Here is a 14,131-nt window from a genome sequence, read left to right as displayed (position 1 = left end):
GAAATATTTCAATTTCTAGCACCTTAAAAGGCATTTTGCAGATACATGCATCCTCTCATGAGAAATCTGTGCAGACAGCTTTATTTGCAAATTTCTAGTGGGTATTTCTGACAGTTTTAAGGAGAATTTCAGGAAGATTATACAGCACCTGGAAGTATAGACAGGCTGACATCCACCAGAAACTGAGACAGACCTAAGTTGTAAGGGAGCTGCCTCAATTATAGCACATGGAAAAAGGCTCCTTATTCTCTTCCACCACAGACAAACCAACATGCTACAAGACAATTAATGCAACTTTATTATCTGAGTATACCCAGATATCTAAGCAATCTGAGATGCAGGCAGATCTCAGTTATGTCCATGTTAAATTTCTTGTACATAACACAGTTCTTGGCTTTGACTTGAGGACCTAGACCCAGTTTTGCAATGCCAGAAGAAATTCTGTACAAATATTGAGCTCCGTATATCTAAAACTACTATATAAATGAAATGTCTTGAGAAATCTGCATTTGAGGATACTGTAAAAAAATGAATGTGTGCATGTTGCTTTGGTAGAAAACAGAGAGCCAGATAAGAATATAGACGCAAACATGAACTGACAGCACAATGTAGGAAAAGGGAAATTTTAGTGATGTTTTTGAATAGTAGAGAGTGAGAGAGACTTCAATCAATCTCAAAACTTCAAAGCAGGCTAATTCCCAATTTGACTGTCAGATACTGTAAATGGCAGTGGGAAAGTCCCATCTCCCAGCATTGTAACATTTTTTAGAAAGAGAATTCCCACAGTGTAAAAAAATCCATAAGAAATTGATCCTTAATGTGAATTCCCTGAGCTGGTACCAGGTTCTTATTTTGTGTGCTTAAGCACTTCCACAGATGAAAACTCTTAGAGATACTGAGTCAAATCCTGCAGTCTTTACTCTAAGGGCTTTCAAATGGGAGTTTTTTCTGAGTGAGATTTTAATAAACCAGCAGTTTTAGTGTGAGTCTGTTAAAAAGCTGCTTTTGAGTGCATAGTGCACAATAACTTCTAATCATACTGAGCCAAATTCCAAAGGCATTAGCTTTTACTCAGTCCTTACTCAAGCAAATTCTCATTTTACAATGGCAAACACTTGCTAGCTGAGATGAAAGGGAAATGCCACGATCTGTACACCCAGTATTTTCCGGCTTTGTTTGTTTACTTCTGTCAGCTTAGCATTAACTAAGTCATTATCTAAAAAAGTGTAACCTGAGCTCTTGTCAGCCAATTGCAGACCACCCAATAGTTCAAATACAGAATAAAAATGTAGGCATCATTGCTAAAATATTGATATAGCTTGAGAACAGGTTAGCAGAAAAGATGAGAGTAAACAGGCCAAATTCAATGCACTTGTACCTTACATCAGAGCTGAATTTGATCAAAACCCAGTAAATTCTAATACAGCTGACATCATCTGCTCTTTGGTGTCCTAAAAGAGGTTTAGCTCTAGTCCACTGTTACATATTGCATGCACAACATGAAATAAAATACCTCAAGATTTTGAAAATATTATAAACCCAGTAAATCTAACACAGAGGATAAATGGGTCAAGGTGAGGAACAACCCAAAGGTTCAATGCTAAGAACAATTCTACTGAAAATATTTATTAGTGACCTGGGAAATGGAACTAGTTGCCTGGTGTCCAAATTTGCAAGAGAGAGTGATATATTAGTGAATATATGGTAACAAGAATTTGGACAGGTTTGAGAAATAGATAAAGGAGTTTCAGTGTCAGGAAATATGCTAGCACACTTTGGCATATATTATTGGTATGGATCAGGGTTAGACAAAACAGTAAAAATGAAGCTTAAAGGGTGGTGATGAGTAATATCAAAAAGGTAGAATGGTGTGCAGAAAAAGAAACCTTCACGTTTCTGGATTATATAAATAAGGGGGTATGTTTCAAATGCAAATAAATAATGCTGGCTCTTCACAAAATCATCTGTCTTCCTTGGTGTTGTGGAACACCAAAAGCACAGTGGAATCACTGTCTTCATTGCATAGTTAACTCAAGTTATCTACACTTGAGTTAACTGCTCTCAAGTTAGTGTCCCACGAGTAAGAATGCAAAATAACACTCAACCTGAATACAGTGATTGTGTTAGCTATCAAACTGCGCTAACTGGAGTTGTAGTATATACCACGACAGGCCAGCCAACTCCAGTTCAAAGCTCTACCACACTTGAGTTAAAGGGTACTGGGTGTGGACAGGACCTGAATTGGGGCAACACTCAGGTTATAACTAACAAATCAGACAAACCCTGTGTGTGAGAGAACAAGGAAGAGGCTGCAAAATGGAGAAGCTCAGCATGGGATTGGAGAAGAAAGGAGGACAGACTTAGGTCAGAAATACAGTTATAAAGGCTTTCATCCCAGAGAAAGCTGTTCAAATGTAAATCAATCTGCAGTGTGACTTTGTGGCAACAGATACAATACTTTATTTTAAAGGCAAAGATGAGTCTACAGTACCCTTGGAACACACAAAAATATATTTGGAGGTACTGTATTCAAAATGAATAGGAATATGCACTTGCCATAAGCCTGAGGAATCTTTCCTTTCTTGACTACACAAATTCTGAGTCCATGTCTTTGATAAAAATAATACTTTTAATTTTACATAAATATCTTTTTCCTACTCACTGTGGACAGGTAACTTTTGGTATTTGCACTTGAAACTAAAATTACTTCATCAACGTACTTCCACAACAATGAATATCTCTCTTCAAGGATATAAGCAGTAATATACCTACATTCTGTGCAGAGAAAATTGTGGCCCTATAACAAATTGATCACGGTGGAAGGTTATTATGGGTCATAAGAGGAAGGAGACATCCATAGCCCAAGAAATGATGCCTGGATTATCATGTTTAATTTACCTATCATTGTTCAGGATTCATTTAGTAAATATAGCGCCTTTTCCCTTCCAAAAAGTGCATATTTCCTTTAATTTACTTCTGTTTTGTCCTGATCTACATAAATTCCCCAAAACAGAATTGTTTAGTTATACTATTCAGCTTTTTTGTATTTGCCCTTGATCCAGTAATTCACTGTGACAATCTACAGACTCTCAAGGCCTTTTCTTCATAGTTCTTTGCAAAAGACTAATGTGGAACATCAGTGCTTAAAAGAATGCTTAGTTTCCAAACCATAGCCCAGGCATAAAAGAGATCAATTCAATGAAACGTTGCTTTTACTCTTTATTAAAGTGCCAAGTGCTAGTTCTACTTTCTTTAGGTATTTCTGATTCTTAGATCTTTTCACACCATTCAACTCTTTCTTTTTCAAGAAGGCTGAATAATGTATTTCATACGTTTTGTAGAAGTCCAAACAAATTTTTGAAAATATCCCAGAAATGTATCTGTATTCCTCTATGAAAAACTTTTCCTCCCATACAATATACCCTTGAGGGTCATATTCTCCTCTAAAATATGAGGACATAAATTGGTGTATAGCTGGCATACAAAAAGTTTGCAACTTATTCTTAATGCCTTGTGAAAAAGAGGATATTTATGTGACTTTGCACTTCTTATAATCAATTTAACCAATATAGAAATGACTGAAAATATAATTATTCTCAGGACCAGCCCCATAATCACTATTCGATAGACTTAACTCTCCCAATCACTTCAATGGGAGCTCTGTATGGACAAGGACTGTGAATTGTGAAAAGGCTGCAAGATTTGGTCTAGAGTGAAAAAAAGACATTTGCTGTTTTCCTAAAGTACAGTAAACAAGAAAGGAAACAGTACATTTCTGTAGATCTCTCTGTATAGACAAATCAGAACAGAAAGAACCTGGTAAAGAAACACAAAACATAAATCCTGCTTCATCTGAAGTCAATGACACTGGCCTGATTCTGTTCACAGTAACACCACCGTAAAGCAGCAGTAATTCTGTTGGAGTTAATGGGGCAGGATTTCATCCTCTGTAACCAGAGTAAAACTAGGGACAGAGCAGAACCAGTTGTGATGATTTCAGGGAGACCTGGATATAGCCTACTGACAGTATTTTAAACAGATATAGATATCCACATTTTTTTAAAAAACAACCTAAATTAAACTAGCCCTAAAATCAAAGACTAAAAATTCTTACCACAGAAAGTGAATTTGAAAGCAGTGTCCCATCTTGGCCAAGCATGTTGGACACTGTAATTTCAGGTAGGTCCATGTTTTGTGGATGGAATGGAAGCAGGCCGTTATGATTCATTGGGTGACACAGAGAGTGGTACCCAGACTCTACCTCATTCAGGTGCACCAGTGAGTGGTCAGGTAATGATGGAGGAGTTATGGGAGGTATGTTAAAATCTTCACTTTCAAGACTTGGACCAGGAAAAGACTGTAAAAAGAAAATACAGATATTGTTTCAAATCAAACAAAAATTAAAATAAAACAATAGTTACACACAAACAAACTAAAACCCAATCATCATACATTATTATGTAGTAATTTCAACTTAGCAAAGAGAGCATTTTAAACACTCATACATTATAATGGTAGAGTTTAAAAATTATGTATGGAATAAAAATTGCCTCAAAGGCATAACAATCGCTGGTACTTGCACAGCTCCCATTAGACAGATTTTTTTTTTTGAAGAAGGTGAATACAAACAGATTTCAAGGGTCCTATTAAAATTTTCCAAGAGTCTTCATCTAGGTGCATAGCTTTTTCATGGGAATTGTGGTAAAGGAAAGCCATTTATAAAATTAACATTGGATCAAAATGTTTCTTAAAACTCAGATAAAGAGTTACATACTGAAAAAGAAATTCTGTTCTTTTGCTACTCATTTTAGTTTTATATAACAACCATACATTCATGCTGCTACAAAAGAAACAAATTCATACAGAAATGCCATGCACATTGTATGAATATTCAAATATATTTTATAAAAATATAAAGTAATTATATCTGAAGAATAAAATATAGATTTTTTTCTTAGTCTATAAACTCACACATACATCTATTTATGCTATATCTAAACAATGTGTTCCATGATGTTATTGTTTAGTCTTTTACTGACTGTTGTTGCTATTTAAAGTCATGTGGTTTAATCTGATGCAAGGTAAAGCTACAAGTAACGCTAGAGGAATATACCAAGGTAGATAATTGATTTTATTTGTTTGTGATCTTCCTGCAGCAAGTAGGCTCATTTGAGAATAAGGAAGGGCAGTGTGGACATGCTGATATATTTTGAAGGGGAAAGTGAGTATTATGGTTGGATATGACTAAAGTAGGACTGCATAGGAAAGGAGAGGTGTGAAGTGAAAGCAGTTAATATCTTGGGTGAAAGTAATCATGAAATGATAGAGTTCATGATTCTAAGGAATGGTAGAAAGGAAAACAGCACAATAAAGATAATGAAGAAGGCAGACTTTAGCAAACTCAGGGAGTTGGTAGGTAAGATCCCATAGGAAGCAGCTCTAAGGGGAAAAACAGTTCAAGAGAGTTAGGAGTTTTTCTAAGAGACATTATTAAGGGCACAAGAGAAAACTATCCCACTGTGTAGCAAAAAAAGGAAGTGTCATAAATATAAAGGGAAGGGTAACCACCTTTCTGTATACAGTGCTATAAAATCCCTCCTGGCCAGAGGCAACATACTTTCACCTGTAAAGGGTTAAGAAGCTCAGCTAACCTGGCTGGCACCTGACCCAAAGAGCCAATAAGGGAACAGGATACTTTGAAATCTTGGGGGAGGGGGAAGGCTTTTGTTTGTGATCTTTGTTTACATGTTTGTTCTCTCTTGGGACTGAGAGAGGCCAGACAGAAATCCATCTTTTCCAACCCATCCTAATCCAAGTCTCCAATATTGCAACCAGTATAGCAAGGTGGATTAGTTTATCTTTTGTTTTACGTGAATTTTCCCTGTGTTAAGAGGGAGGTTTATTCCTGTTTTCTGTAACTTTAAGGTTTTGCCCAGAGGGGGATCCTCTGTGTTTTGAATCTGAATATCCTGTAAAGTATTTTCCATCCTGATTTTACAGAGGTGATTCTTTTACCTTTTCTTTAATTAAAATTCTTCTTTTAAGAACCTGATTGCTTTTTCATTGTTCTTAAGATCCAAGGGTTTGGGTCTGTGTTCACCTGTACAAATTGGTGAGGATTATTATCAAGCCTTCTCCAGGAAAGGGGGTGTAGGGCTTGGGGGGATATTTTGGGGGAAGACATCTCCAAGTGGTCTCTTTTCCTGTTCTTTGTTTAAAACACTTGGTGGTGGCAGCATACTGTTCAAGGACAAGGCAGTTTGTACCTTGGGGAAGTTTTTAACCTAAGCTGGTAAGAATAAGCTTAGGGGGTCTTTCATGCGGGTTCCCACATCTGTACCCTAGAGTTCAGAGTGGGGAAGGAACCCTGACAGGAAGTATGGCAAAAGACCACCCTGGCTTAACCAGGAGATCTTCAATGATCTGGAACTCAAAGAAGAGTCCTACAAAAAGTGGAAACTAGGTCAAATTACAAAGGATGAATATAAACAAATAACACAAGTTTGTCGGGACAAAATTAAAAAGGCCAAAAATGAGATTAGAGATATAAAGGTAACAAGAAAACATTCTACAAATACATTAGAATCAAGAGGAAGACCAAGGACAGGGTAGGGCCATTACTGAATGTGTCTGTGGGGGGGGACACACACAATAACAGAAAATGTGGAAATGGCAGAAATGCTAAATGACGTTTTTGTTTCATTTTTCACTAAAAAGTTTATTAGCAATTGGACATCTAACAATGAATGCCCGTGAAAATGAGGTAGGATCAGAGGTTAAAAAAGGGAAAGAACAAGTTAAAAATTACATAGACAAGTTAGATATCTTAAGTCACCAGGCCTGATGAATATTCAAGGAACTGACCGAGGAGATATCTGATCCCTTAGTGATAATCTTTGGAAAGTCATGAAAGGTGGGTGAGATTCCAGAGACTGGAAAAGGGCAAATATAGTGAAGTGACACTCTATAAAAAGGGGAATAAGGACAACCCAGGGAATTACAGACTAGTCATCTTCACTTCAATACCCAGAAAGATAATGGATCAAATAATTAAACAATAAGTTGGCAAACACCTAGAAGATAATAAGATGATAAATAACAGTCAGCATGGATTTGTCAAGAACAAATCATGTCAAGTGAACATGATAGCTTTCTCTGACAGGGTAACAACCTTGTGGATGGGGGGGAAGTGGTAGATGTAGTATACCCTCACTTTAGTAAGGCTTTTGATACTGTCTTGCATGGCCTCAAACAAACCAGGGAAATACAAACTACATGAAACTACCTTAAGATGGGTGCAAGACTGCTTGGAAACCTGTTCCCATAGAGTAGTTATTAGTGGTTCACAGTCAAGCTGGAAGGATATATCGAGTGGAGTACCGTATGGATCAGTTCTTCATCTGATTCTGTTCATTATCTTCATCAATGATTTAGATAATGGCATAGAGAGTACACTTATAAAGTTTGTGGACAATACCAAGATGGGAGGGGTTGCAAGTGCTTTGGAGGAAAGGATTAAAATTCAAAATGATCTGGACAAACTGGAGACATGGTCTGAAGAAAATAGGATAAAATTCAATAAGGACAAATGCAAAGTACTCCACTTAGGAAGGAACAATCAGTTGCACACATAAAAAAATGGCAAATGATTACCTAGGAAGGAGTACTGCAGAAAGGGACCTAGGGATCATAGTGAATCAAAAGCAAAATATAACACTGTTGCAAAAAAAAAGCAAACATCATTCTGGGATGTATTACCAGCAGTGTCATAAGCAAGACATGAGAAGTAATTCTTTTGCTCTACTACATGCTGATTAGGCCTCAACTGGAGTATTGTGTCCAGTTCTGGGTGCCACATTTCTGGAAAGATGTGGACAATTTGGAGAAAGTCCAGAGAAGAGCAACAAAAATGATTAAAGGTCTAGAAAACATGACTTATGAGGGAAGATTGAAAACATTGGGTTTGTTTAGTCTGGAGAAGAGAAGAGTGAGAGGGGACATGATAACAGTTTTCCAATACATAAAAGGTTGTTAGAAGGAGGAGGGGAAAAATTATTCTCTTTAACCTCTGAGGATAGGACAAGAAGCAATGGGCATAAATTGCAGCAAGAGCAGTTTAGGCTGAACACTAGGAAAAACTTCCCATCAGGGTAATTAAGCACTGGAATAAATTGCCTAGGGAGCTTGTGGAATCGCCATCATTTTTAAGAGCAGGTTAGACAAACACCTGTCAGAGATGGTCTAGATAATACTTAGTCCTGCCTTGAGTGCAAGGGACAGGACTAGAAGACCTCTCAATGTCCCTTCCAGTCCTATGATTCTGTGCATACAGTCATATCAGCTCCCAACGTGCTCATTTATTCACTTGTGAGGGAGTGAGAAGGAATGAGCTGAGCACAATATTAAACATGTGATTTGAATTAAGAGTTACTTGATGTCCAAATGCAGTTGTTCAGCCACAACTTGGTGTGCAGGTTGGTACAGACGTGCACTGCTCAAGAATGCATTCCAGAACTCATGGGAGTGGCTTCTGTTCCCCTATCCCTTTTCCAAGGATGCAGTGTCTGCACCTCTCCCACCCACAGACATGGGGCCATTCCAGAGCCTGTGGGAACCAGCCTCACACCTTCCTGTCCTCTTTGTGAAAGTTAGGGCATCTGTGCTAACTTTGTGAACTCCGTGTGCTCAAGGACTCCAACTATGTTTAGGTCCTGCAAAAAGCCATTAGGAGATAACAGACTGCTCCTTTTGTCCTCTTCCCCTGCTCTCCTTTTGCACCGATGCAGGAGTGGGCACAACTGAGCGAGTGTAGCAGCTATTAGGAGCATATTTATTCCTTAGTTTAGTATAATATCGCAGATGGAGACAAGCATGATGTGTAAAGCCATTGAATAGAAGGCCAATAGAAGAAGCAATATTCAAAAAGGTAGACATCGTGGAATTTTGTTATTTATAGGTTCATAGATTCCAAAGGCCAGAAGGGCTCACTGTGATCATCTAGTCTGATCACACAGAACTTCCCCAAAATAATTCCTGGGGCGTATCTTTTAGAAAAACATCAAAACTTGATTTTAAAATTGCCATATTAGTGGGTCACCAAATCGAATTAACAGGCAGAAAGTTTAAAACAAACAAAAGGAAGTATTTCTTCACACAATGCACAGTCAACCTGTGGAACTCTTTGCCACAGGATGTTGTGATGGCCAAAACTATAACAGGTTACATAAAAGAACTGGATAAGTTCACAGAGGATAGGTCCATCAATGGATATTAGCCAGGATGGGCGGCTACGTAAAACCATGCTCTGAAGTGTCTCTAGCCTCTGCCAGAAGCTGTGAATGGATGGATGACAGAGGATGATGATCACTTGATGATTACCTGTTCTGTTCATTCCCTCTCAAGTACCTGGTATTTGCCACTGTAAGAAGACAGGATTCTGGGCTAGATGGACCATTTGTCTGACCCAGTATGGCCGTTCTTATGTTCTTATCACAATAACCCACCTGAGGTTATTCTGAACTGTTGCAGCATGGAAACAAAACCTTTAAACTGGATTTGCCACCAAAGATTTTACATGTTGCTACTGAGCTGTTCAGGTATTGCTGAAAACCTGAGCAAAGTAAGCTTCTACAGAACAGTGCATCTTGCCATGGCCAAAGGGGTGTTTTTTCACCAAAGTCCAAGGAGCTATGACCATTTTCACCTACTAAGGATCTGTCCCTTCATGAGGATATCTTGGTGTAGGGTGAAGCATCAGGGTTAAACTCATATATACAAAAGTAGAAATCCCAAGGAATTGAAAACAGGTAAAGGAGAGTGGAGGAGTTGGCAGCAATACTATCATGTATAATATGAGGAACTTGTATTATCCCTGTCAGGTGGAGTAACCTCACTCTATGGAATTCTCAACCTAGAAAATTAGCCCAACCTGCTCACCCGCCCATTTAGATCACGTAGCTTGTGGTGTGGTTCTCCACAGGGATTTTGTTCCCTAGTAGACAGATGAATATTGGCATATTGAGTTTCTAAGTCTTATTTCTCCCTGTATTTCCATACTATGATGTTGAGACTCCACCAAGGCAGGAAATGTGGGCATCAAAAATAGAACCTTAATGAATGGAGTGGAAACATGCCATTAACAAAGAAAACAAATTAGGTTTATTCAAATAATATAGAAATGCATATGCTGAATAATAAATAATAAGGTTATTGTGCATTACTGTATACTAGCCACTAGTAAATTATTATACTACAGAACAGCTGAAATAAATTGTCCCAACCACAAAGAGCTTACAGTCTAATTTCACATAAACACACAAGAAAAATACAAGAACAGAGAGTGAGTGGGGAAGGAAGGAAAGCGGTAACATCAATAAGGTTTTATGGCTACTCTGGACAAGTTTTCATCACACTGCACAAATAGCCCATCATTGAGATTTGGCTAACATGCATATATCATGAGTCTTTTTGACAGTTAGGTTGCTTGGGCCTGTTGGGAAGGATTCATGGGGTGTGTTTGGGAGGAGGCTGGGTCGGAACTGCATTTTCTTTCCCACAGCCCCAGCAGCAATTCAGCTCCTCAGGAAATCTTTTCCCCTCACCTCTTTGCTGGGTGTAGGGAGGAGTTACTGCTGGGGTTTCTCTTCCTCCTCCCACTGTCTCCCCAAGGGAGAAGAGTGGCTCTTGGAGAGGTGGTAGCAGGGGAGAGGGAGTACTGAATGGGAGCTCTCCCCTCCCAGTTTTTTCAAGAGGAGGAGAAACAGCCAAAGGTGCATCTCTCCTTCTACCTTGCTGGTGAGAGAGGAGGACGAGTATGAAGGTGTGGCTCTCTTCTTCTTCTTTCACTGCTTGATCAGGAGGAGGAGAAGGAGTGCCTCTTCACTCAGGGTTCCTGCTGAAGTCAGCTCTCAGCAGCAGCCAGTACAGGCAAATATTCATAAGCCAAATACTGGCCAAATTTCCATTAATATTCAGACTATTCAGCAAATTTGCTATTTGATTTGTCCATATGTTTAACAACAGAGCTTTCACTTTAGACAGATATTGATTTGCTGTGTTTCAAATGTATGCCTAACTAGTAGTATCAACAACTAGACAACAACTGCAATGCAATTTAACTAAGGGCTTGTCTACGCTTACAGTGCTGCAGTTGGGCCATTGTAGCACGTAGTGAAGAAGCTACCTATGCTGACGGGAGGGCTTCTCCTGTTGGCATAGATACTCCACCTCCCCAAGAGGCAGTAGCTATGCTGACAGGAGAAGCCCTCCCATCAACATAGCGCTGTCTTCACTGGGAGTTAAGTCCGTATAACTGTGTCAGTCAGGGGTATGGAAAATCCGCACCCAGGAGCGACGTAGTTATACCAACATAAGTTTGTAGTGTAGACCAGGGCTAAGACTAAATGGTTATTAATATATAATTATGACACTGTAACTTCATTTACTATAATATAAATGACACACTAGTTTCATAAAAATCCCACAATCCTAGTTGTAGTGCACACACAGTCATATATATATGTAGATTAAGAATTATAAATATGAGGTTACCATTTATCTCCTCTTCATTACATTAAAAGCAATAATAATAAAAATGTATCATGCTATGGTTATTAGTTGCAAACCAGTTATGGTGTATTTGATAACACATAATCTAACACATTTTTGTCAAATTATACTGTATAAACTTCTTAAGATTGCAGTAGTATAGTAGTAAAGAAAATAACAAAATGTCAGAATACTATATAATTTATGTGGAAATTAATTACTAAGCCATATTAAATATATTGCAGTAATACTATGGCTGTATATGAAAAGTTTTGTCAGTTGTATAGTATTAATATCTGCTAAGAGATGACTTCAACTGTTTTTTGCATTTTTTTTTTTTAGAAAAATAGGTTTGCCTAATTCATAAAAGTGAGGAAGAACCTAATTCTATAAAATACTATGAGATAGTTGTTTAGCAATTTAGTTATGACGATTATTTTGCTAAACTAATATTTCATACCCAATGTGGGCATTGTCCTACTGGGGGGACGGAAGAGTTTGCGGGGGGAAGGGGGGGTATTATCCATGCAGGTAGTCCAAGAATAACTTGTCACCACTACAGTTTGTCTCATCTGTGAGCATTTTGTGGACACTTGTTGCCTGCAGTTCGCAGGTATAGCTCATATCTACTCTCACCTAGTTTTATAAGTAGGCTTGGAAAGAATAGCTTATCAGTAAATGACGATTTCACCATACACACACAAACCAATGAAAAATATTTTAATTATAATAAAAATGTACAGATATGCAAAGTAAGAAAAATGCTGCTTGAGAACTTAGTTTGATTTAAGGATATTTACTTTGAACATATTGACATATGATGTTGACAATTTATGTTTTAACAGTAATAAAACTTGAACTTTTTGAATTTCAACATCATCTGTCGCAATTACTGACTGATCCCTCATAGTTTCCCTCAACTGTGAAAATTTAAATAGATAAAAAAATTTAAAATGCTTTAACATATACACTGATATTATTGGTCAAAATTATGGAAAATAATAATTGACGTATACCAAGCCTATTTATAAGGGATTATCAGTATTACATTTTGCATGCAACTTAATTGTAAACCTCATGGTCATTTTCTTTCCAGGGTCACTGTAGTATTGGCACAATTCTACTATATCCAGGTAACCAGGTGATAAGTCTCCTTCACTCTGCTAGCCAAAGCAGCACCAACAAATTGCCTTCCCCTTAACTTTCCAACAAGAAACAGCAGCAGTGTGTCTTTTCATCTCCTCACCACAAAACTGCAAGGGGACTTCAGCACTGGGTCTGCTTTTCTCCCTCTGGCCATGGGATGGCGAAGTTGTTTATCAGCTGTTGAGCACTGGGGAGAGTTCCTAAATCTTTATTACATCCAGGGAGAGATTTCTTTATGAACACCATTAAACGCCATTGGAATGCATTGACCAGATCAAGGCTTTGCTTCTATTTCATCATAAAGGGGATTTCCATCATATCTGAATTTATTATAAACAGGTTTGGGAGTATTGAAAGTTGATTTGGTCAATAATGGGAACCTTAGAACAGAAACACCTTGAATTTTAGGTGGGTGGTGTTGAACCTACACATACTGTTTTGGTTCCAGAATAGATCTCAAATCAGATGGAGTCTGCATTCTATGGTTCTAGTTTAATGTTTGTGAAATCTCACAAGAAGTTATTTTTGTGACATTTTAGCTGATACCATCTTGGCCTGCAATTTCATGAGAATAGCTTGCAAGATTTTGGCACAATTGAACCCAAACCTTAACCCTGATTCAGCTGCCAACCTAAACCCAAGCTTTTGCTTAAATCAGCATTCAGATCTGAACACCAAGCCAACCTGGCTTCTTTCTCATTTAAATTTCTCTTTTGTGCCAATTAGCCTTGTCAAACCCTGCACCAATTTTATGGATTTTAATTGTGCTAAATTCTGGAAGGGAGGCAAAAATTATGTTTTTGCAGGTCAAATGGACAAACACCAAACTATTTTTTGTGTGGATTATTAGTCAAATTCAAGTGCAGTGATTCTTGTCATCGATAGGAATCCTTTTAGTATGTGGCAAAACCAGGCCAATACATTTTATTTCCATTCTCACACACACACTTGTGTCCTCTGATTGTAACAGGAGTGATATGTGAAATGGCTGTACGACCTGACTATAATAATTAAGGGAGAGGGTATAAGAACAAAAAACCACCTACATTACCAATGGTGATGATGACTGCAAATCAGAAAGCAAACCATATTTATGATTGTATTGAATGTTCTGCATCAATGGTTAAAAAGCAAATGGAGAAAGACAAATGAAAGCAAAAGACATTTTAAACAGAGCGACCACAGGAGGCAGCAAACATCCAAACATCCAACACAAGCCCTCTGTGGAAAGAGCAGAACCATTACTATATGAGAATGCAGAAGATATCGTTGACCAGGTAAGTTTAACGGATGTGCTGGATGGCTGCATCACTCGTGGATGCACTCAACAAAATGTGGTATTATCTATAAATCCTTAAAAATATGGTCTTCTCACATGCATACACAATTTAAATAAAAATTAATGATATTTCTAATAATATGGAGTGTGCCTTAATTT

The 14,131-nt window shown here is 37.9% G+C and overlaps 1 protein-coding gene across 4 annotated transcripts in view; it reads right to left on the bottom strand.

The window, feature by feature from the left end:
* Window positions 1-14,131, bottom strand: part of TOX (thymocyte selection associated high mobility group box) — a 273,829-nt gene that overhangs the window by 115,519 nt on the left and 144,179 nt on the right. For all 4 annotated transcript variants that reach the window (XM_074943078.1, XM_074943074.1, XM_074943077.1 and 1 more), the window contains exon 3: window positions 4,115-4,357. In XM_074943078.1, the coding sequence (XP_074799179.1) occupies window positions 4,115-4,357 (243 nt within the window). The remainder of the gene's footprint in view (window positions 1-4,114; window positions 4,358-14,131) is intronic.

Source organism: Natator depressus, chromosome 2, assembly GCF_965152275.1.
Source record: "Natator depressus isolate rNatDep1 chromosome 2, rNatDep2.hap1, whole genome shotgun sequence".
Taxonomy (NCBI): Eukaryota; Metazoa; Chordata; order Testudines; family Cheloniidae; genus Natator; species Natator depressus.
Note: the sequence above shows the minus strand (reverse complement) of the source record. Positions and strands in the feature narration are given on the sequence as shown.